The following is a 26179-nucleotide window of genomic DNA, read 5'->3' as shown; positions in this document are numbered from 1 at the left end:
GTAAGGTCCTATGTGAGCATTTATTGTCCATATGGCTGCATTTCATCTCACATAACAAACAGGAAAAGAAAAATAATTAAGTTCCCATTACCTGTTAGAAAGGATCAACAATCCCCGTCAGCCCATAATACACTTGCTTAAAAAACTTAGAAACCATGTAGCCTCATATGCGTGTTCGAAAGCTTGAGATTTGATCACCAATATCAAACATATACAATTTATGTCGAGGGCTGCTTTAGCTTCTTCGAAACAGTCTGCAGAAAAGCACAAGTCGAAACATAATAGGCATTAATCACAAGAAAAAATTTGTTTTCAAATATTTTACTTCGGAGAAAGAAAAACAAAATCATCGTTTGCTACGTATAGCATAACGTCTTTCTGAATTATCCATATATATCGAAGCAACGAAAATGAAGATTTAATCAGGGCTTCAATAAAAAAACCCATCAATTTCATTAAGTTCATTAGATGGTTATGTCGTCAGGTCTTCCCGAATTTAAAGCATAGGGCCTATGAAAACATCTATAATTATTACTCAGAAATAACCAGTCAATGAAACATTTTTTCTTTACAATTAAGTTACAATTTATAACCCAATAACAAACCACCTTGAAAATCTTTTTAAAATTTGAAGTGATCTTGTTAGTCATTAGAATAAGGTGAATATGTATATGTGAGACAGTTCGATTCTCGTTGCTCCTAATCTTCCCTCACTTTTAAATATTCAAAGTAAATTATACACGTCTTTTGAATAAAAATCATTTCGCCTTACTGTCTCGCCATTGTTATATAATACACATAAAACCTATATGAATGTAAGTTTTACCACTATCGTTTTGTTCAAGTGTCTTCAATGTGATATGTGCGCAGTTTCATAGATATGTGTGATATACTTCCGAAGAGCTTCGTACAGTACACATATTGAATGAATCCAGCCTTATGCTTAGCTTCGTTGGACCCATATTCTCAACGTTTAAATTATGTTTTGCTAACGATATGCTGATGTTGAACGTAGAACCAACCTAGTTATTCCCAGATTAAAACGAATACAGGCATTAGTCACAAGAAAAAAATGATTATTGTTTCAAAATATTTTCCTACTCAGAGAAAAACAAAACCATCGTTTGGTACGTATGACGTAGCGTCTTTCCGAATTATTCATAAATATCGAAGTGATGGAAATGACGATTAAATCTGGGCTCCAATAAAAGAAACCATCAATTTAAATAAGTCCAATCGACGGTCATTTCGTCAGGTCTTCCCGAATTTAAAGCATCGGGCTAATGAGTACATTCATAATTATTGCTCTGAAAGATCAGACTATGAAACATATTTATTTTAAAATTAAGCTACCTTTGATAACATATAAAATATCAGGTTTCAAAAACTTCTACGAATTTGAATTATTCATGTTAGTACTTTGAATAAAGTGAATTTATGATATGTGAGACAGTTTGCTTCTCGTTGTTACTGATCTTCCCTCAGTATTAAATATTCATAGTAAATTATTCGCGTCTTTTGAAATAAATATCATTGCGTCTTACTTTCTCGCTATTGTTATATAAACCACCTTAAACATATAAGACTGTAATTTATACCATTGTCGTGTTGTGCCAGTGTCTTCAATGTGATATGTGTGTAGTTTCATCGATATGTGTGATATACTTCCGAAGAGCTTCATTCGGTACACATGTTCAATGAACCCAGCTTTATGCTTCGCTTCGTTTAACCCATATTCTCAACGTTTTTATTCTGTCTTGCTAAAGTTACACTGATGCTGAAAGTAGGATCAAGCTAGTTATCTTCAAATAAAAAAGAATACATCAGTATTTTGCTGACATTCCACTACATAAACAACCTCTCCTTTTTGAAAATCATTGTCATTCATGTAGTTATTAGCAGGCCTCAAGATATAGTTACACTGATAGATAAGGAGCTGTTAGTTAAATGAATGCGTGAAGGATCTTATAAAATTTGATTCACCCATCAAGACTGTCTTTCGTAAGAATACACCCGGGTAACATAGGCTCTTGACTGTCTCTCTGATACAGAAATTTTCGTACCTTATCAAAGGTTTGAAACAGAGTGCGAAACAAAATTCCGTTCATAATAATATTATTGCATAAAAGGGCAGTGTTTGACTCGTTGGTGTTAATATCTGACGGAAAAAAGCGATTTTTAAAATATTGTTTATGTGCCTTACGTGATGATGATATCCCTGCAGGTGCTATCGATGGATGAATATGACTACGTTGATCTTGAACGCGAATCACTTTTACTGATCGTGACCAGCACATTTGGAAATGGAGATCCACCTGAAAATGGACAGGTAAGCATAGATAAACACTCATGGTTTGTGAGCGTGAGTCAAATACGTACATAGTTTGGAGAAATGTAAAAAGGTAGTTTCTAAGCTATGTAAGAAATCAATCAAACTTACCTTTCAACGTTGCGCAATGTAAAAATAGGTAACACGGTATTTTCTGAAATGATCCGGGTCGACTAAAAAGAAACGTCTTTTCTTTTAAACTAAAATGCGCATCTCTATTAGTTTTATTGTTTCTTATATTTCATTGTTATATAGCATTATCGTTTTCAATTATATAGCATTATCGTTTTCAATCATATCTAGATTTACACTTATTGTATTAGCGACAGGTTTGTTCATGGCCATGAGTCAACGTATTAACCGACCACAAAATACCACTCAAATGACATTATTATTTTTGTTTAAGATATGTATTACTTTGTTTAAACAGGTATTTGCAAAGATTTTACTTGAAATGAAACATCCAGACCACCAGCACAAGTACGTATTGAAGAGAAACAAAAATACATGTTCACAATTTATAACCAAAGAAGCAATGGTTTGGTGGAATATACTGGCGCATATTTGTTTGTCGACTGTCACGCTTTCATTTCGTCTCATGAATTTGTAAAGTATTGATTGGAAACATGGTATGCTTTTAAACAAGGAGAAGCAAAATATCCTGAAAAAAACGGAGTCTGACAGAGAGGAACTGGAATTTTCCAATTTCTCTTGCTCACGTATCTCTGAATAACTATGCAGAACAATTTTGATATATTGTTATACAATTTGGTACATAATATCAAACAAGACAATCACTTTTGCCTCACTGAAAATGTGACTGTGTCCGATTACTCCTTTTGAAATTTTGTGTCAGTCTGTTATACTTGTCTCGAGTTAATATCTCCAGGAGTAGTATGGATATATTCAGAAAACCAGGCAAGCTTTTGCAACATTGCAAGAGGTTGTGTGCTATATGAGATTTTGTATTGTAGTATTACTTCCTTTAGAGCAATCACATCAGTTTTGAACGTTGATGTGATAATTACTATTCACGTAACTGTTTGGGGTGTGATGATGAAATTTAGTACATTCCTGTATTAAGAATCGATCGCGTGTCTTATAAAACAGGAAAAAGGTATTACTTGCATTTGAAGAGTGTATGTATGTATGTATGTATGTATGTATGCATGTCTGTATGTGTGTCTGTGTGTATGTGTGTGTGTGCGTGCGTGCGTATGTGATATGTATGTATGTATGTATGAGTGTGTGTGTGCGTGCGTCCGTGCGTGCGTATGTATGTATGTATGTATGTATGTATGTGCGTGCGTCCGTGCGTCCGTGCGTATGTATGTATGTATGTATGTATATATGTATGCAAGCATGCATGCAAACAGGTTTGTATGTATGTGTTTGGGTTAAAGGCACGTTAACACAATACTGTGAAAAGCAATATTTATCATGGTTGCTAGAGATTTCTAATACTTAATCGCACACAATCGATCATTATAATCGTTAGTTACATTCTTGTTAGTAATGGCGAACCTACTAAATATTAAGAACTGTGGTTGAAACGTTTTAATTAGAGTTTCGGATCCCTATGTCTTTCAGAAACATTGCAGTTCAATACCACCACAGCTTGTCTGAACATGGACTCTCTCATTACCATAATTGCTAGCTAACTATTTACTTTCAGGTGTCGTAAATGTATTTGTGTCGAATATTCATTAATATTACCATAATCGTTTGCTGTGTTATAAGTAGTCATATACAAGTTTGTATTATGGCTGGTCCAGCGTGTCCTGTATCTCTTGCATATATATATATATATATATATATATATATATATATATATATATATATATATATATATATATATATATATATATATATATATATATCCATTTCAGTTGGACTCTACGAAACGTATTGAATTAATTCTTCTGTAAACACATATCTAGATCGTCGTATTACGACCTGATGGTCATAACATAAGTAATAGAAGACAGCGGAAACCAAGAATGTTTGTAACATTCAACAAATAATTTATTTACATATAATGGAAAATGCAAGTTTATAAAGAACTTACAGTATGGCGAAGTAAAGAATTAAATCTCAAAATAGTCTAAAATGTTTTATAACCAGTCCTAATGAAAAAAGTTATAATGAAATTTAAGTAGTGTTCGAAATAAGATTCACCACTGAACGTGTCGATATGCTTATAGTCTTAAACTTACTAATGTACCGGTAACCTGAAGTGGGATGATTTAATAACAGTTTTCCAATTAAGCATAATTATATAATTCACAGTGTCCCTGTCTGAATTCACTATAATTCCAAATTGATCTCTCGGTCCGAACATAGTATTTAGGAACACGTTTTATTACAGTGAATGCATAATTTGAACAAATAAATTCCGTCATATTGAAACTCAGAACGCAGCAGTAAAACTGATTTATGCTTCAGATGCAATTGCAGAAAAAAGTAATTTCTCAGCTTAACACGCTTATAAGCCCCTTGAACTAGGTCACAATTTGCATGGTCTGGAAATGTGGTGTCTATTTAAAGAACACTCTAGTACACTATGAGTTCTTTACAAAGTAAAATTTGTTACTAAATTTAGTTTCCATACAAAAACATGGTAAATATAATGACCTTGACACAGACCAAGATAATAATCATGTGAGAATATTAACTATGTATTATTTGGTTATTAAATAAAACGTTATTGGTCAGGTGGAAAATAAATTTGTTTTTGGACAAGATCTAACCCTAACTACATAATTATCATAGAGAAAAAAATACCCAACAAAATATACATATTAAATATACATAAAACTAAGGTAACAATTTTGAAGTCGGTTTCATAAAAACAATGTCCTAGAGGGTGCATAAGGGGTATACATCTGTGCATTATTTGTACTTCTTATTTAAATAATAGCGATTATCTCAGTAATTTGGCATACTGTATACATACTTTTAATAGTTACACTTGGAATGAAGCAAATTGGTTGGTTGTTGTTTCTGGAAGAATATGATACCATCAGACTAGTATGACATATGTCCGACACTTCGCTACATTGGGTTTTCAATCGTATGTTTTAAGGTTATTTTCTGAAGTTATGTCCAATCTGAATCCATCAAACTACATGAGTGTGCCTACCTCTGTTAGTACTACACACTTACAATCCACTAGATTTATTATGAACTGCGTATCACATTTGGCTGATTTAGTCTCAAGTATTGCGTTAGCTCGTTCTCACTTTTGCATTTTTTTCACCATGCAAGCATTCATGTAAACCTGAAATCTTGACGCTTGGTGAACAGATACATTTTATAGAATATTTCAACATCATCGCAAAGGTGGAGTACAGTGAATTGCATTTCATGCTTCCTTGACTTGGGATCAGTTGTATACTATTTATGTCTACAGCTTGTGGTTTATTTATTCGTTACATCTAATTAGTAATGTACCCCTTCTACCGAAAACGATCAACGTGTGTATTGTTTTAAATGCATGACCACGTATCATAGATATGTTATTTATGTCTTGGCCGACACAGAACGCTTTTTCTAAAATGTATAGATAAAAGTTTGAATAGCTACTCTTAGTAAGTAGTAAATGTTACATATAAATGACCAACATTGCATGCATTGATAGGTGACAGTTAATACTGGAGTATTATATATGCAAAAGAATACACTTATTAAGTGAATGAAGTGCGTGCTTTTCGTGCGAAACAACATCTGTAATGTTTATTCACGATAACTTTAGATACATGAACTATTCTTCTAATACTGACCGTCACTGCTCCTAAATAGGAAAACTGCGAAATATACCCAGTAAAGTCTGACTTACAGGAATAATAAGTAATAAAACCGTTTGATTCAGATTTTAAAAGTTAATTTGAACAACAAATATTACTTCGTTTTCCAGAACACATCATACACCATCTGTTTTAATACAGTAACAAATAATGTTCCAATTTTGCTATCATATAAACACGTGCTCTTTCTTACTGTTTTGAGTCATTCATGCACTGTCGCACTATATATATAGTGCTCAGTTTTAAGCAGTTCTTAGATTTGTGTGATTACTTGTTTGATTATTGGAATTCGGCGCCATGGAAATATTACTGACCCGATCTAATGAGCTAATTAATAGGAGCAAACGTCACGGAGTGAAGTGTTAGTGTGTTTCCATAATGTCCTGGTTCACTAGTAGTGAATTCCGACCAAAACCGAATGAATGTCCCTGAGTAAAATAGTACATATTAAAATCTAATGGTATACATTGGTAGCGTGACTGCAAGGACAGTACTTACGGTATTAAACCGGTAAATTACACAAGGGAATAAATAAAAAGGGACTTGATAGACACCGTTTAGTCGCCATGTGGGCGAATATGGTGCAGTTATATCGGCGAAATGTGCCTGGAAAGCATACATTGACTGGCCTAAGGTGGCGGAGTTAAAATAGTTCCCATTGTTAGGGAGTACTCATATATGTTCTAAGGCGTGAACGGTTGGTGGTACGGAAACATAATGAAGCCAAAACACGCAGATGTACGGTTGATAGATAGTTGGCAGTTTGGTTTATCTGTGGTCTTGCATTAATTAGAGGAAAATTTAGGTATAGAATGGACAAGTCGGGCTTTCTGATTTACAACTGAGGTTGTATGGAAGTCTTTGGAAAGTCGGGGAAACTTATGACTTCTAGCGAGAATATATATCATTTATTACTAAATAGAGATAAACAGTTTTATCAATATTTGTGTTTTGTATAATGCACACTTATTTGAGATACAGAAAATAAATAGAAAGAATATATATATATATATATATATATATATATATATATATATATATATATATATATATATATATATATATATATATATATATATAAACTTATCTTGATATAATCTTGGCAAATGTTAAATAGGTTATCAGAACTCAATGTATATAATTTAAAAATATGGTGTGCATAACGCTTACTATCAAGTATTTTGTTAATAATTAATCATATTATATTGAGAATCAATTTATATATTCACTTGCATTTTTTAAGATTTAATATATATATATATATATATATATATATATATATATATATATATATATATATATATATATTTCAGATATAAATATATATATATTTCAGATATAAATATGTGTTTCATTATATCTAGTTACTCAGGAATGAGGTACAATCCAGAACAGTGTACAGGTAACATCTATTACATTCGCTTTAGAATCCACTGAATGATCTATAAGTAATTGATTTGTGATGATCTAGTGCATGCTTATTGATCTCTAAAATAAAATTCCAGCTGCTTACTCTGACATAATGTATTATTTTTTTGTTGTAGTGATAAAGGCGAACGAACGCCATCTAAACAGTCTGCCTTGAAAGATAAGGAATCTTCCTTGGACCGCAACAACGAAGAGTTAAAGAAGAGGAAGAACAGCATGACAATTGGCACAGGGTCTCTACAGAATCTCAGGTATCTAATCATGTGTTCTTTGCTTTCCGTATTTTTGTATTTATTTTATCAATAGGCCAGTGACTTCATAAGTCAGGAAACCCTATATCGTATTTACACGCAAATGACATCATGGTCCCACCATGGTGTCTAGAGAAAGTAATGTACAGTGAATACATTATCATAAGGAATTTTTAGTGGTCTTTTATAACTGGTATACATTAAAATCAACATCAGTTGTTTCTATTGGAGTTTAAATAGTATTTCCATCAATTACAGCACCGATACTATTGTTTGAATTTATGAAATGAGTATTTCATCCATGACTATTATATTTGATGAATCGATCATTCTTTTTCAAACTGTTCATATTTAGGAATTCAATAGTAAATACGTCTTACGAATCTTTCTCGTTTTATACGTAGATCAAGAGAACACGTTTCTGCATGGAAGTATCCATAATTGTATGACCACAGCAATGCATCCAAATTGACCCTTATATGCGGATATAAAAGTGTTTGTAATCCCTATGTGTGCCGTTCACGTATAAAGAGTTTGAGGGATACATAATTTGTTCTCAATTTACTCTTATAAAAGACAGTTAAATTAAACTGGGCATACGAGTCTTTCCTTGTTTCCGTCCTTCACACGTTTTTTTTTTTTTTTAATTTAAATGGTGATCTATGCCGCTTATAGCCGGATTCGCCCATATCCTTTTCTGCGCGGTAACCGTTTTGGTATACACCTTTTAGTTGATGAGCTCGTAGGTTAGTGTACCTTTTCAGTGTTATTTCTATACTATATTTGCATCATCATTTGTAGTTTGTGTGTCCTTTCTGTGGGTGCTAGCAATGATTGTGCAATATTTCCTGAATTAGTTTTGGGATTCAACCCAGTTTCACAATTGGTGTACTGACTTCAGCAGAACCTGGTTTTCAGCTTCCGGTGTGTCGCCACTAAGTTCATTATATATATATATATATATATATATATATATATATATATATATATATATATATATATATATATATATATATATATATATATATTATAATACGCACACAGCATCTGGTGATTTTCAGATGTTAATACATAGTGCAGATGTCTTAAACATTCGCATGGAATATATAATTCTACCTCCATGTTTCTATGCAAAAGTAATCAAATAAAAAATAAGAAATACCTTGACACAGCAGACGAATGCGAATAATACAGCCTTCTATTGGTTAGATTGGGGTTAACAGTGCGAAATCAATCCATATGGCATGCTAACAAATCGTGTATGGCGTTATCCTATCATTTTGAATGAGCTCTCCTGAAACTACATATGAGTATCATTTGTGCATTAAATGACGTCATTAAGGTGCGTCTTAAATTCTAGATATTCGGTGTTCGGCCTAGGCTCGAGTACTTACCCTAAACTGTGTGCTTTCGGCCACTACTTAGACAACATACTACATGATTTGGGTGCAAAGAGGGTACTACAGATGGGTGAGGGGGACGAGGAACACGGACAGAAGGAATCTTTCAAAACCTGGGCGCAGGATATTTTTAAGGTAACACAAATTATGATCTTAAGTAGCAATTTAGTTATTTACATTTTCAAGAATTTAATGACACATCCCCCTGGTAATTTTGTCACATGACATACTGACAAAGTTGTAGACTTATTGACTTGAAATATTAGTGAACTAATTTTAGGCGCAACATGTGATAAAAAAAATAGTTTACAAACATATATATTACAGCAACTATGGCTAAATTAGAAAGTAAGCCAGAGGGCTTAGAGCCATACATATAACGGATTTCTCTGTGCGAACTTGTAAGTGACCGATGGCCTATCATATCGAGCTATCTCTAAATGGTATATTTTCCTTGGATGGTTCTACTAACTATTGGCAAAAGTAGTTTATTGCTAAAAGAGGTACAAGTGAATATAAAGACATCGATTTGGTGTGGTGTGGTTACATTTGAAATCACCTCACTGTCAGGTTGTTTTTGTCGATTGATTTGAACTAATGAATTTGCTTTCGATATATATATATATATATATATATATATATATATATATATATATATATATATATATATATATATATATATATGCATATGCAACACCGTGTCGTATATATTATTGCATTTATATTAAGAAAATTTCAAGTATTCATTCACCTTTATCAATTTTGACATAACCACTAGGACATAAATATGTCGGTCATGGCATACTTGTCTTGAACAGGTGATTATGCTAACGTTTCGATGATATACAGGAGCGACGGGTGAGATGGGTTGAAAAGAAATCATCTTGGTTCGTTTGTATCAGAGCCATTCAGATATATAGCACTAATAATCGTAGACAAATTAGATCATATTATTGAATGTAAATTAATTTCGTTGATTAAAACAGAGTAATAATTATATTTCCTACTACTTTAACCTCATCCTGTCTTGACATTTATCTAAATATGAATGTTATTCTTGTGGCCTTTAGTATTTGACAGCCTTATATGCTATTGAGCATTATGTACAATTCTCCCAACTTCCTATATACGTCTATATTTATCGTCAGGATACTAGAAATCAGCAAAACGCTAAATCCTGGCTAGCTATAAATACATCTGACAATGTGGCAGGCCTTACCCTCATTGCAATATTTTTTTTTGTCCTTTCCAAAACGTACGTGATGTTTGGTAAATTAGTACATGATGAAATATAAATTTTCTATTTAACTGGTAAACAGCTGCTTTAGTTACTGTTTTAACATTTAAATCAAACGGTGCTAAAGTCATCATTAAAATATACCTGATATTTTTGGTGAAGATTTACGTCTGATTTCCAGACGAAATACGGGCTTTGGTCGGTTTGAAAGAACAGTCTATAAGAAATGACGTGAATGTTCAAAGCGTCCCATGAAACTAATATTTGCACGTTGGATGTAAACGACATCAGCGCTTAAATACTTTGATATTTCATAACGAGTGCATGCTATTATGCTTAAGCACGAAAGCAGGTCTTAGTAATGATTTGGTATATCTCTGTAAACCCACGCAATTGTAAATACGCAAATAGTATACAACATGTACTCCTGTTAATTCCGACATTTCAAAATACACTTATAAAGGTATGATTTATAAATGTATTTAATGCTAAATTAGTTGATCATGTATTTCCCCAGGCTGCGTGTGAGGCATTCAGTGTTGGAGACGAGAAAACAATCCGTGACGCCTTGGGCTCCTTTTCTCAAACCGATCTCATATGGTCTCCTGAGAAGTTTAGGCTCACACCATCAGAAGAAATTTCAGATGATATTTGTGAAAGTAAGTACTCTAAAAGAATGGTACAATGGTGCCGTTGTATAGTGTACGGGTTTTAAATATCTTCACTACGTAGCAGCACAAACATATATCCGCATCAGTGTTTCCTTGAATTTTGATTGACATGAGGAACTATTGTAAGCATACATCAGATTAATCGTAAGAATGCTTATGAACAAAACTTCTTACAACTGGCTTGCAATAAAAATGAATCAGATTAAAAAGCAAAACATGGCATGACCAGTTGCAGGTCATATTACGTAGAAGGACCATCTCGGCACTGAACGACATACGTGTATGCAATCATAATCTTCAGTTGCACGTTCTATTTTTACCTAGGTCTCTCGAAGCTACACGGGAAGACTGTTGTTCCATGTGAATTTATCGAGAGTAAACAACTGCAGTCTTTGGATTCGAGTTATTAATTTGCACATGTGCTGAATGCAGATTTCTACGTCACTTTTCTATTACTTTGCTTTGTTTTATTTTGATCTCGAAGAAAGGGTAACGCTCTGTTTTATCTTTTACTGCAAGGCGTCTGCGTATATTGAACTGTAAAAGGATCTGAGTTTCCTCGAATGAGAGATACAAAGTATTTTATGTTTGTAATTACATAAGTTTAATAAATTTCGTATTTAGCGCATATACTGTTCTGACAATTATATAATAATGACTGTGCTTATATTCCACTACCTCTACAAGTAGCATAAATAATAAATATGCAAGAATATGCTCTAACGTCATCAAAACAATTGAACTGAAAAGGCAGACAGAGTCCTTGTGGTCTTGTATCTGATAATTACTTCATATTAAACGCGACTTAAAGATGTACCTGTCGTAATTGGACATAAGTAATTGGACATAAGGTGAGAGTCTTACGCGACTTAAATGGCAGCTTATCATAGTGTTTGCATTTCGCGAACTTCTGCTACCCAACAAAAAATGTTATATTTCTTTCTTTTGTTTTGTGTGCAGTCGGCAGACGTTGCTGGTGCGATTAGACAGAGAGGGTGCGTCAGAGCTAGTATATTGCCCCGGAGACCATCTGGCGGTATATGCAGAGAATTCACCTGCCTTTGTAGACGGGATCCTTACCCGTTTGCATAATGCTCCCCCTGTGGATCAGAATGTTAAGATTGAGATGCAGTTAGAACATCAAACTCCACTAGGTAAAATGAATTTGCTTGTATGTCTATACACTATATTTCCTCTAATTGAAAGATACAGAGAGAAAGACGGAATATCGGAGGAAAGGTTTCAGAGAATTCGTGGTTTATTTTCAAAGTTTTCAAACATGGAATAAGATGTAGAAGTTACCTGGAAGACAACTTAACAGTAATATGCTTGGCCCTAGAGGTCATCAATGAACACATTTAGTTTTTTGAGTAATTTTAGGCAAATGTTGCCAAGCTAATATGTGTCTGCAGGCCTGTTATTATTATGTTTCTGAATAATAGTTAGATGTTTCATTGTACTTATGCTTTCAGGCAATATGAAAACATGGGGGAGGGTTCCGAAGTTTCCAACCTGCACGGTAAGGACAGCTTTGTCGAGATATTTGGACATTACAACACCACCTACACGAAGCTTCTTGAAGATCTTAGCGACACATGCATCTGATCACAGCCACAGAGAAGGATTGGAAACTCTCGCAAATGTACGGTTGTAGTCACTTCGAATTCTGGGACAAAAACGTTCCGTATAAAGTACTCCTGAAACAGAATACATCAGACAATAAGTACACTTAATATGCGTAGACGTACATGTTGTTGTTGTTCTTGTGGTGGTGGGGATTAACGCCAATTTTCAGCACACGATAGGTTATGCATGGCGGCCAGTATAAAGGTGGAGGAAGAACCCGGGAAAACACCGGGAAGAACCATCGATCCACGAAAAGCTACTGACAAGCTTTCTCACATATCCACATTGGCCGAATCCTAGACTCGAACCCACGCAGACAGAGATGAGATGGCAGTGATCCGTAACGGAGAACGCTTTAGACCACTCGGCCACTCGAGGCCCCAGACATACCTGTAAAAGGGTATATTTATGTTGCTTTATATCATCATGACAATTTCACATACACTTTTGCAACGCATTATCTTCACTATCACGGGTCACAGTAATGGATATAGTCCCAAACACATTATTTTATACACTTAGCCAACGGTGACGCACCCCAACACAAATGAGCTACAACAATAATGGTCAATGACGAGTGGGAACAAAGATTTTCATTACGTCCTTTTCCAAGCAATATCCCTAAGTTTCCAGTTTGTGAAAGATGAACTCTTTTACCGCTACCGTAGTTAGGTTCTGATATTGATGTTGTGGGTTTATTTTGTGTGAAATCGCATTCTCTTGCATTGATGTTCTTTGTCAAGACGGTATACTGAATTACTTTTTCAAAACATTTAACCATGGACCTAATTAAACATATGTCATAATGAAACATTTAAAACATCGGTCGCCGTTGAACAATGATACAGCTTGAAAACAAGTTTTACGACGATGACGTGAGTATTACCATAATATGTTGATAATGAAAGTGTACATATTTTCAAAATTGTGTGATTTAGGACCTGCAAATGTATGAGAATTGGAAGCATAAAAAACGCCCCAATCTTCTCGAAGTATTGGAGGAGTTTCCATCCCTACAGATTCCGGCGGCTCTCGTTCTGACACAGCTTCCTTTACTGCAGCAGCGGTACTACAGCATCAGCTCCTCCCATGCTGTGTACCCGGGAGAAATACACGCTACAATTGCTGTCGTCAGGTACAGAAGTCAAGGTATGCAATTAAAATATCTCATTAGTATAATAGTATACATTGGTTCATGGGAACCATCAATGTTGCTTTGTTATAGATGACGCGGCACAGTACTGATATTTGTGAAAAAAAGGACCGTGTTTTAATGTGTTTTGTTATACGTACAGCTGCATATAAATGTCATGCTGCATCTGAAGCAACATTGCAGTTGATTCTTATTATCCTCAGAACATAATGCAGTGAAAAAAATTAAAAATGCATTTATTGTGTGAGACATTTGTTAGAGGTAATTATAATTGACTATTATTTAGGTTGCGCATAAAGCTCCTTTATCCAAACTTATATAGATAGTTGATTGTCGCGTTCTTTGATTAAATTCCAGGTGGCAAGGGACCCTTGCACGAGGGCGTCTGTTCATCATGGCTGAACCGAATTACGTCAGGAACGATTGTGCCTTGTTTTGTCCGAATGTAAGCGTAACATTTCGCTCGAACATTTCGATCAGATATTTATCTAATGCACACAATTCGTTATTTTAAGGTAGGATGGATAACTACAGCTATGACAGGAGTATCCGCATTTGCAATATGCTTTGTTTCGGATGAAGCGTCCTTGCTAGGATGCATATTTGGTGTTGAATCAGATTAGTATGTGTCTGCCCTCAACATTCTGACAGAAATGTTTCTCATTTTCAAACCATATTTTTAATCTGATTTATTGATTTAATAATAAAATCTCCCTCCCCGAATGAATCATTGCTCACGGAATTCGATTGCACATATTCGTATTCAGGGAACGAAATTGCACATATGATAAGTGTGTTAAAATAACTTGTTCAAAGAAGAGGGAATATATATATATATATATATATATATATATATATATATATATATATATATATATATATATATGTGTGTGTGTGTGTGTGTGTGTGTGTGTGTGTGAACAATATGTTAGACATTTAGTATAACAAAATGGACATTTTCTAAACATATATGGTACTGATGTCACATATGTGTGTGCGTGTGAACATTAAATTCGACAATTAATATAGCAAAATAGAAATGTCCCTATCATATATGGTGCTGATGATACATGTTTGTGTGTGTGGATATATGTAGGGGTTGGGGTGGGAGGATCTTGAATGCCAGCAAATGTTTGACTAAAAGCAATGGCTTCTACGATAGGGAACTATTCTTGGAAATAATATTAAAGTCGCATCACTTATCAGAATATAAGAGCTATATATAATTTTCATGGAAACACTAACGTGATCGGCAGCAATTTCAGTAAGAATTTGGACAGAACTGCACTTGTTGCCTTGACAATGTGGAGATATAGACTGTGATTCTGATGTGGATTATCTTTCAGTGCACCATCATTTCACCTGCCCAAAGACAACACCCTTCCAATCATCATGGTCGGCCCAGGCACGGGTATTGCTCCACTACGCAGTTTCTGGCAGCAGAGGAAATTCGACAGAAAAATGTTACCAGTACCTCATAAACAAGGTACAATAAATACATGTCTAAACATTGTTTGCTCATCCGTCTTGACCTTATAAGAAAGACAAGCGTGAATAAGCTCTGCCCTATGCATAGCGTCCCTAAATAAAAAGAACCCAAACCAAATTAATGACATAATTTCCAAATTGTTGGAGTTAAGCTACCTGATCCTTATAAATAATCACTTAAGTTCTTGGTTATAACTTGTTTAATCGTTTTGCAGGTACCAATCTGCACACTTAGGAAACTTTGTATCCGATTGTACCAGTTATATGGAAAATAACTTCTGTAAAAGCCAGTTTCATTTTTATGAGATAGATTTTGGTACTTTTATTAAAACTTGTTAGGCGTACACACATTATCAGGATTCACTATTTAAAATCTGCAAAGGTATTCCAACGAGGACACCTAAGAACATGTTAGAAATTCCTGAAGAGATTAGATCATCACACAGTTAAATATCGCATAGCTAACTATATGGGTTATTTCAAATATTTCACGTTTTGGATCAATGGTTATTATGTAATGTATTGTTAGTTGCTTGTCCCCCTGCTTATATCTACTAATAATACTGCAACTACTGCAACTACAACAACTACTAGTGCTACTACTACTCTACTACTACTTCTACTGCTACTACTAATAATAAATATAATAAAAAGAAGAAGTAGAAGAAAAGAAGGATATATAGAAAACTAAACAAAAAGAAGAATGCAGGAGAAGAAGTATGCTACTAAGAGATGTTTTTCCATTATAGATACAAATCAGTCGGCCTGGGGAAGGATGTACCTGTATTTCGGATGTCGAAGCTCCCTGGTGGACGATATCTACAGGAAGGAGCTGCAGACAGCTAAAGAGGAGGGTGTGTTGACGAACGTCTACACAGCTTATTCTAGGGAATCGGATAAACCTAAGGTAAGACTGTAGTTAACCCTCTCCTTAATAGTATTAGTAAGCATATATATAAACCAGATTTAGTCAACAACATCATATCACTAAAAACGTAGCAACATATTTATGAACCTAGAGATATATTTTGTCATTTTTCATTTTTTTTATAACACTCAATAACATACAAGGTGGATTAAAATCCGAGTTTTCAACATAGGACTTTGGACAAAGCACATGTGCATAATATTCACCTTGATTAGTTCATGCGACCGTCCTTATATCCATCAATACAACATGTAATATGTATTTATCTCGGAAATATCTTCTTAGTTGAAAGGAGGGAGTGTAATGTGAACCTAGCAACGTTGAGTGTACCACATAAGTTCTTCTTTTATAATTATATCGCCATCAAATTGTATGAGTATCACTTTACATAGATTCCATGCTGGCTGTGCCAAATGTTATTGTCATACTTTGCTTTAGATGTTAACTATAAACACAAGGGATACCTGTTACGTGTATCTGATTTAATTTATATGTATATTAGTTTTATTGTTTGTTTGTTAGCTCACAATTTCTTTTATATTACATGCTATTATAATATGATCTTGTTTACGTGATTTAGAAATGTTTTCCAGAAAATAATTTGACCTTGACTGTTCATTTGTAAACACTTAAAGCTGATCTAGTCCATGACCTTACTTCAAACTTAGGAACAGCCAAGTGAACATTGGAAAGAAAGGACACGTTAATTTGTGTTGCTACAAATTGTGAAAAGAGCATCGGAATCAAGACAGACCTATTCCAAATGCTCTTATTTCTAAGAGGTCACGGTCATGGTCACGGTCATGTATTGAAAGCAATACATGTGTTGAGTCTAATAAACCCCAGACTGATTTTATAATGGAGACTTAATAGTCATTCCTGTCGAAGGGTTCTATATCATTCTTTTGTGATTTGACCAATCCTATCCCTAATAACATTTAAGGGACACAGGAGCTTCTCAGAGTCTTTTATTGTCAGGTACTTTACCTTCAATAAAAGTGTTCATTTGCAGTGAGTATGGTGTGGCTTTGATACTGTTAATCTCCTTTGTGTACGTCTGTCATCAGCCTTAGTCTCAGGACCCGTGACAGGCGGCACAGTATAATTTACCCGTTGAGGGCATTCATTTATTACTGGGCAACGATCAGCCTGGTGATACGGATGTGGTTAATTCACTTGTAACTGACAACATTACTTGGATCAGAAAATCGATCCAATTGAAAAAGAATTCCCTGATTTATTCCCACGTTGTGCATTTACCAGAACTATGGAAAAGAAAGCTCTTGGGAATGATGTTGTTAAGGAAAATATTCCTTTAGCTGATACATGTATTGGTCAGACTTTTGGTAAGGTCACTTTCACTCTTTGTTTGGATCAGTCAGAAGGTATTGATCACAGAAATCCTCTTTTAACTACTCATAATCTTTAATCTAATCAGGGTGACAAATGGCAATCACATGTCGTCGAACTGGAAAAAGTAACTGATATCTCATGTTTCTGTCAAAGGGCCATGAGTGAAACTGAAGCTATTGAAATTCCTGTCTAATATTTCATTAAAAATGGAATTCCTATTAGAAAATGGAGAGCTCACTAGGTACTGCCGGTGGTGATGTGTGCTCAGTGAACTATCAAATTGTAGTTCCAAAATCTTAAAGACAGGAAATACTTAGTCTGGCCCCTGAAACTCCTTTGGCTGGTCATTTAGGGATTAATAAAACTTATCACAAGATCTTGACTCACTTTCATTGGCCAAAAATAAAAAATGATGTTGGTAAATACTGTAAATCATGTCATACCTGTCAAATGGTAGGAAAACCCAATCAGAAAATACCTAAGGCTCATCTACAACCTATTCCTGCCATTGACGAACCATTTAGTAGAATTATGGTAGATTGTACTCGTCCCTTACCTAAGACCAAGGCAGATAACCAATACCTGTTGGCCATTATATATGCGTCAACAAGGTTTGAGGAATATTAAGACTTTAAAGTTTTTTTAAAAACTCAATTTGGTCTTCCTGAATCTGAGCCAGGGTGAAATGTTAGGTCTGGAAGTCTCCAGCCTATTATGCTTGAATTCTGCGTTCAGCAGTTCAAGTTAAAAGTGAAATAACGGTTTGACAGAACTGCAACGGAGAGACTTTTTGAGTCTGGTAATATAATTATGTCTCTTTGGCTCATTCTTCAAAATTGTCTACAACGTATATATTAAGGCCCTTACAAAGTTAAGAAGAAAAGGAGTGAGTGAAATTATAGCATTAGTGCTCCCGGGATCTAAATAAATTTTTAAAGTACCAGTATATTTAAAGAGATAGCCTGATTAAACATGTTATTAATTTAGTTGTACCTGTCCCACTCAGTGAATATTTAAGTAAAGGAATATCACCGGAATCTACTGATAATGGAGTGTTAAATCTTCGGAATTCATGATAGATCTCGACCAGACACTTTCACCCTTGCAAGTTGTTGAACAAAGAAATGAACTGAAACAGTTATTATTTGAATATGAGCCCTTATTTCAAGATGTTCCTACATGAACAAACAAATGTTTCCATGACGCTGAAATTGTTAATTCTAACCCTGTGAAACAACGCTCGTACAGGACGAACTTTCTCAAACAGGAATATTTGAAAACGAAATTAAGTATTTGCAGGCAAGTAATTGTATAGAGCTCATTAAAAGTGAATGGAATTGACCATGCATAAATTTTCCAAAACCAGATAAAACTTTCCGTATGTGTACTGATTATAGGAAGGTGAGCAGCGTAACAAACAGATATTCATTTCCATTACCTTTAATCGATGACTGTATTGATAGGATCGGAAATGCCAAGTATGTCACCAAATGTGACCTTCTGAAAGGATTTTGGCAAATTCCACGAACGTAAAGAGCAAATGAAATTTTGGCATTCATTCTTTTGTCGTGATATATGTATTAGAATGTTATTGTTCATAGTTGTATAAATTGATTTACACCTCTTTGTACCTTCTATCAGTAACCGTTTATGGGTGTGTAGACACAAGTGAAGTTTACGAGCTGGACAGAAAAACAATATTTTTCTGTGTTTGATTATATTTTTAATTATATTACAAAACACAGATTAATTGACTCCTTTAAAATGTTAATTTTTTAAATATTTTTTGTTGTATGTGCTAAAGCTAAAACAATGAACAACATAGTTGACCAACGTTAATTATTTATTCTACCAACGTGCATAAAATACCACTAAATCAGGAGTCTTAATAGTTAGATATCCCCGGGCCGCGGACGCGTGGTCAAAAGTTTTCGCCTTTACAGATCTCTGGCATCTCACATATGTCCGCGTGGCTTTGAGTAATTAGCTCGGCCATGCATTTAGGTGACAAAGTTGCCAGTAGCTTCCCGTGGATCGGTATTTCTTGGATTTTCTATTCATTCACTAATTTTTGTTTGAATTCGTAACACTCGTTTAAATATTCCAATCCAATATTTCCCCCAAAAGTTTCATAAAGCTATTATTCCGATAATTCTTTTATTTTTATTTTTTTCCATCTAATTCTGGACGATTTTGGTGCTTGAATGGATTTAGTTTATAATTCGTTCGCCATAATGTGTCCACTGTTCCTTTCCTTACATATATTCCTTTTCATTCTGTCATTTTTGCAATGACGAATTTCAAAACACTTTTCATAATGTTCTATAATAGTATTATGTGAATTGGGTGAAACCTCCACCACAAGTTACGTTTGCGAATATATAGTTATTATACTTGTGGGAGTTAATATAAACTTAAGATTATGTTGCTATGAAGTTTACTATGTTACAGATGATCAGATATTTAAAAGATGTCTTGTACTATCTAAAAAATGCTAATGGAGAATGAGCAGCATTCATTAATGTGGAAATAAACGAGACAGAATAAAACGTTGTAAGAAAATTTTAGGAATGCTTTTAACTTGGATAGTCATTCCAGAAATGTTTAGCATCATAATAAACATAGTACCGATGATTTTATACCATGATAAATGTTATTTATTAAATGCCATAAAATGACTAAACCGTTCCATCTACGTTCACCCACAATATAACACCGGTAAGATTAATCTGAGTTTCCCCAGTAATATTCAACGAGCGTGATGGTATACATTTGTACCTAATGTTTACCTTTCAATCCATATTAGATTGGTTTTCATTCCTTTGGATTTGCTTTCACGTCAGGTGCAGAAGTAGAAAAGATTCAATTGATTTATTGTGGAATAATACGTTGCTGCAAACTGTCACATATAAGTACTGTATCACCTCCATGACGTGAAACTTTATATTCTTTATTATTAACTAACATACATGTTAATATGTATTGTACCCGACATCATATCAAAAATGACATTATTTATGCAAGGGTATAATTAGGTATGATGAGATTTACTCTCCTTGTCTGCACTACCTTTTCACTGGATATAAATCTGATGTACAACCGTTCTGTATGATTGCTTAAGATATATTTTGTAAAATATCTTAATCGAAGTTTGTACAGAAATCCCTAAACAAGACTACTTTTTAACTATGATTACAAAAGTCAATCTAATATTATACTCGATATTAACCTAACGTTATACCTGATGTACCTACATGTAATGGGTTATGCTTGACATTCTGATAAATTAATTATTGTATCATTTTAAGTACTCTAAGTAGTTCAACTAATTACAATCTTTCTTCCACAGAATTATATTGCCATTTTATTAGTTTCGGGAAATTAGAATCTCTCAGTAAAGGATAAAGATCTAAAACATATCTTACTTCTGAGTGGAAATTACTGTAAAAAGTCTAACTTCAATAATAATAATTTGATTTTGATATAATAATTATTGTCTTCTGAATGTTATATGCTATTAATATTCTAGTTTATATATTCAATCCTCTATGGTGAAACATTTATCTGGACGCTTTCTTCGCCTTCGTACACCCCTCGCGTCCTTTTCCTAATCGCATAACGTGTACTTTATGGTTTCTAACATTTTTGAGATTTTTCTTTTCTTCATTCATTTTCGTTACTATGTCACTGAAAATATATTTTAACTTACATGTCTCATTACCTAGATTTCTCCCATTTTCCATTCCTGTCTCAAATCTAGCACATGAATGCGCTGTTCCCTTTATTTCCTTTCATACAACCTTACCAAACAGACGATTATCAGTTGTAAATGCCACAATTAATTCATTTAAGCATCAATAGTATACACAGGTTCTATATAGCACCCAAACCATTATCCATTCCTGTAATTTAAAATCAATACTGAACCTTATTAATGAACTTACTCCTCTTGAAACAGGTTCGTTTGATTTTACATAAATATATATCCACATTGTGCTTCAATAAATGTATATACCATATAGATTAAGAGAGTGTCTTGATAGCACAAGGTACAATAGTCTTTCACTTTAAGCAATTCAAGACTTCTTTTACATTAATGGGTATTGCGAGTCCTTGAAAATATATAGATGTTATTCGAGATATAATTTCCATCGTTTGTTTTTGAAAATGTACCTTTGTGTATTAAATGGTAAAAATTAAAATGGTTAATGAAGCAAGTATCAAATACTGTACAATTTGCATAAAGTATTAAAAAAAAACAGTACATTAACACTGATGCAAGTAAGAAGAGACAATATTCTTCCAAACGCAAACCCCACAGGTTCGTAACACACCTCAAAGGAGGAAATATCTGAGACGTTTGCAAAGACTTCGTTGATAAAAATAAGGACAAACATTTCTTATCAATCTGTCAGACCCTTTCGTTTATACATTTATTTATTTATATTCGAACAGCATACATTAATCCCAGGTGGAACTTACTCAATAACTGTCCATACATGATTATATAATACCGATATTAGAAAACATCCTTTAGAGAATCATATGCCATTTTGTTCAAGATTTTAATATAAAACTATCTTGGAGGTCTGACCACGCGCATCTCATAAATTTACACGATCTCTTATGATTTTATATTTTTTGTGCTACAGCAGTGTAACTATCTGCCTAAATGTAATTAACTGCCCATCTAGATATCAATATTATTTGTAGATTTCTGCCTAACTTTATTTACCTCACCATCTGGATATCATTATTATTATTATTATTATTATTATTATTATTATTTGTAGATGTACGTTCAGGACTACTTAATTCAGAATAGTTCCGACATCTACAACATCATGGTTCGAGAGGGAGGGCATTTTTATGTATGTGGTGACGCCAAGATGGCAACAGACGTCATGTTGACATTGGAGAAAATTCTTCAGAAAGAAGGAAACATGCGGGCTGAAGATGCTACAAATTTCATACTGAAATTACGGGTAAGTGTATGTGTGTGTGATTTCGATTTTTAAAGTAGCTTTTTACATTCGTTCAGTGCTGCCATGTCTGAAGTGTGGCAGTTTATAATTATATCTAGCACTGCGTCATCATCTGTGAGATATATACCATGATGTCCCACCTGGTCACATTATCCTGATACCAGACCGACCAGTCATAACACTAACGTATTAATGCCGGGCTGCTAACGAGGCAACTCTACGTACCATTTTTATCAGTCTTTGGTATGACTTGGCCGTGGTTTTAAACTAGTGATCTGCCGCATCCGAGGCAGACATGGCCACCGGAGCTGTCAACTTACGGATAAGAAGGAATTGGTTAATTCGGTTGCATGTATACACTTCTACTGGTGTCATAATGCAAGTTAGCTTATTTTGTACCAAGACATGCAGCTTTTACGAAATATAGAAAGATTATGAGCTCAGAATACGACCAATCTTGATTTCACAAATAATGACGTAACATTTTCAAAATCAAGATTCACTGGCAAAAAGCGGTCAGATACAGTGTATTTGTGCCTAGATATGTCTAGATATATATGATAATTGATAATTTGTAAATCATGAAGACAAAAATATTAAGTGTTATATTTTATTGATATTACATAACATGAATGTAATAAGTGAATGTTAATGTGAATCATTTTTTACGTCATCAACGTCTTCAGCCTGTATTATGTACAATTACAGTAACATGTTTCTTTATAGGATTCAAACCAATTCCATGAAGACATTTTTTGGAACGACTTTAAGGAGCTCCGAGGTAACAGACAGGACCAAGTGGCAAGTGAGGAGATTATAAAAGTACATAAAAGCCAACGAGGAAGCGAATAGGTTACTGCAATTAGGGAGGTTATTGTCTCCACACAAGCCACGGTAGTATTAATATTAATATATCACTTTTGATTTGGTTCATATTTTATCACAACCTTGAACGGCATAGTCAAATGTTTATTTTCGCCTATGAACACTTTCAAATGCGGCGTTAACTCCTGGTGATAAGGGCAAATGTTCTCGTTTATCTATAAATTCTTCAGTTTAGATGCAACTATTACTATTTATTATGATATTAATACTTGGGTGAAAAATATTGTTTTTTACAGCTTACACTCCAAATAAACGGTACTTATATAATTTAATAACGCTTATCTTTCGTTGGACCATCCAGAGACAACATATTTAGTTATTACTTATTAATGAAGAGATCATGTTCAGTACAGAAACATACAATTTCGAATAGACAGTTGTCTAGCATAAAGAACAATTTTCTGTTCTCACTTGCATAGATCTGAGGATTGTTTTTGGTGTTATGAACATTACATTTCGTAATTAGGTACCAACAATATTCGTCATCCATTTAACATGATTCTTAAGGCTGCGTTTGAGGCGGCACAAAGACAATTCGGATACAGTACTTAATACTTTGAAATGGGATCATTAGCTTTAATAACATAATATATATATATATATATATATATATATATATATATATATATATATATATATATATATATATATATATATTGCCTCTGAACATACGCCACTACGATATCTTTGATGTGGTCCCCGACTGCATTCTTCCTCACTCCTGCCACAGTGTTAGCTACTGCAGCTTTTGATTGCTTTCAGTGTTCGAACTAATATAAATCAAGTAGAGCGTGTACTGGACCGTCTACTACACATAACGGTATTGTTTCAAAACGTGAACATGGATGTTAACGGACGTTGCAATAATAAGCGAATTGTTAGCCAACAGTTTGATGTTTGCTTTTATTGATAGTAACTGGATCTCTCATCTTGGATATAGAGTTAAGATACACCCCACCCTCTCTTAGCAACCAGTTTATGGCTGACAGATCTACAGATAAAGCTACGTTTCGAATCATATAGGTTCAACATACGGCGTGCGGGAGAAAATATAACTGATTATGCTTCGCTGGTCTAATAGTAGACATAATCTTCTGAACTAATCATAATATGTTTATCATCTGAAAATCTGATTCACACGTCTCTGATCGTGCAATTTTTAATAGAGCAACTATCCAAGTTCACTTGCTGTCTGATACATCGTGTAACTGGTTCTTGTAAAGCATCAATCATCGCGGGGAGTTATTAAGTACTGTCAGACTTGGCTACACATCATATCATATACTCATAAGCTAATAATGCACATATTATAATATATATATATATATATATATATATATATATATATATATATATATATATATATATATATATATATATATATATATATATATAATGGGATATATGTGAGTATTTATGCCCTTTCGGACTTGACGTCCACAGCTGGATCCAATAAATGACATATTATTGTAAATGTTGACTGGGATACATGATGCCTGGTACATCTTGTGGTTATTTTATAGGTGTGCATTTGACAGATTCCATATACCCGTGTAACAGTTAAACCCTTTGGAAGAAATATTAGTATACTTGAATGACTCTAGTCTCGCATTTTGACTGATACGAAAAATAGTATACCAAAATGCGAAATGTCTAATCAATGTGATCCTCAGATATTGTGAGAGATATGGTTCCAATTTTTGTTATATCCATTTTTACTTCCATCTTGTGATGCCAGAGAGTATATATATATATATATATATATATATATATATATATATATATATATATATATATATATATATATATATATTGTAATTTATTTGGTATTTATCCTAACTATCACGACCGTACTACAGATAAATACCAAATAAATTATAAATTTGTTTTGGGTGCCATAAACTTACGTTATTATATAAATTAATATTGAAAACTTCATTTGATTGACAAATTCTGCTCATTTCCCTTTTACAGGATTTAAAAATATGCCACAAAAAGGAGAAGAACATGTCCCCATTCTCTAAGAGAAGGATGATAATAACATGCCCTGGATATAGTGAGGAAGATCATCTAAACCATGAGCTTTGAATTTGAAGATACTTATAGAAACACGGCTTTTACCAAGTGAAATATGTAATCCGAATCGTAATGATCAGATAAAGCTACATTACATTTATTTTTATTGGGAAATTTGTACATAAAAGATGCATAATCACTGCTTATATTTAGTAATTTCTAATGCAAAACATTCAGTTAGTTTGATAACATGCACAATCATGTGTTACTTGCAACAAAAACGATAAAGGTGAAGTTTATCGCTGAAGAATTTGGTTTGTTGCCCTATTTTACTACAATGTTTTTAATACAAATTAGTTTGAAATATACATGTAATGTAATAAAAGAAACTTCCAGAAACATTTCAGTTCAAAATTACGCTTATTTTATTCCATTTTTTCCACATCAGGTTTTTATTAAGGCTATGGGCATCCATTGCACACTTTATAAATATACGATATGACTAAGAATTAAAATTATTTACATAGGTATGGACGTCTGATAGAGTGTATTTGATTATATATTCTTTGACACATGGATTTCTTATAGGTACCAGAGCGCCATATATTTATCAATAGACCCCA

At 33.7% G+C, this 26179-nt stretch overlaps 1 protein-coding gene across 1 annotated transcript in view; it reads left to right on the top strand.

Annotated features, from left to right (window-relative positions):
- Positions 1-25957, top strand: part of LOC149807800 (nitric oxide synthase, salivary gland-like) — a 52495-nt gene extending 26538 nt beyond the window's left edge. Inside the window, exons 13-27 of the mRNA XM_089970663.1 lie at positions 2225-2329; positions 2760-2809; positions 7680-7814; positions 9175-9349; positions 10969-11110; positions 11447-11522; positions 12080-12276; positions 12595-12764; positions 13687-13897; positions 14259-14346; positions 15248-15387; positions 16139-16296; positions 22464-22655; positions 23382-23549; positions 25515-25957. Of these exons, the coding sequence (XP_089826789.1) occupies positions 2225-2329; positions 2760-2809; positions 7680-7814; positions 9175-9349; positions 10969-11110; positions 11447-11522; positions 12080-12276; positions 12595-12764; positions 13687-13897; positions 14259-14346; positions 15248-15387; positions 16139-16296; positions 22464-22655; positions 23382-23507 (1965 nt within the window). The 3' untranslated portion in view covers positions 23508-23549; positions 25515-25957. The remainder of the gene's footprint in view (positions 1-2224; positions 2330-2759; positions 2810-7679; positions 7815-9174; positions 9350-10968; positions 11111-11446; positions 11523-12079; positions 12277-12594; positions 12765-13686; positions 13898-14258; positions 14347-15247; positions 15388-16138; positions 16297-22463; positions 22656-23381; positions 23550-25514) is intronic.
- Positions 25958-26179: the final 222 nt, after the last annotated feature.

This window comes from Sinohyriopsis cumingii, chromosome 1 (genome assembly GCF_028554795.1).
Source record: "Sinohyriopsis cumingii isolate HCF-2022 chromosome 1, ASM2855479v2, whole genome shotgun sequence".
Taxonomy (NCBI): Eukaryota; Metazoa; Mollusca; class Bivalvia; order Unionida; family Unionidae; genus Sinohyriopsis; species Sinohyriopsis cumingii.
The sequence above is the reverse complement of the archived record's forward strand: the minus strand, read 5'-3'. Positions and strand labels throughout refer to the sequence as shown.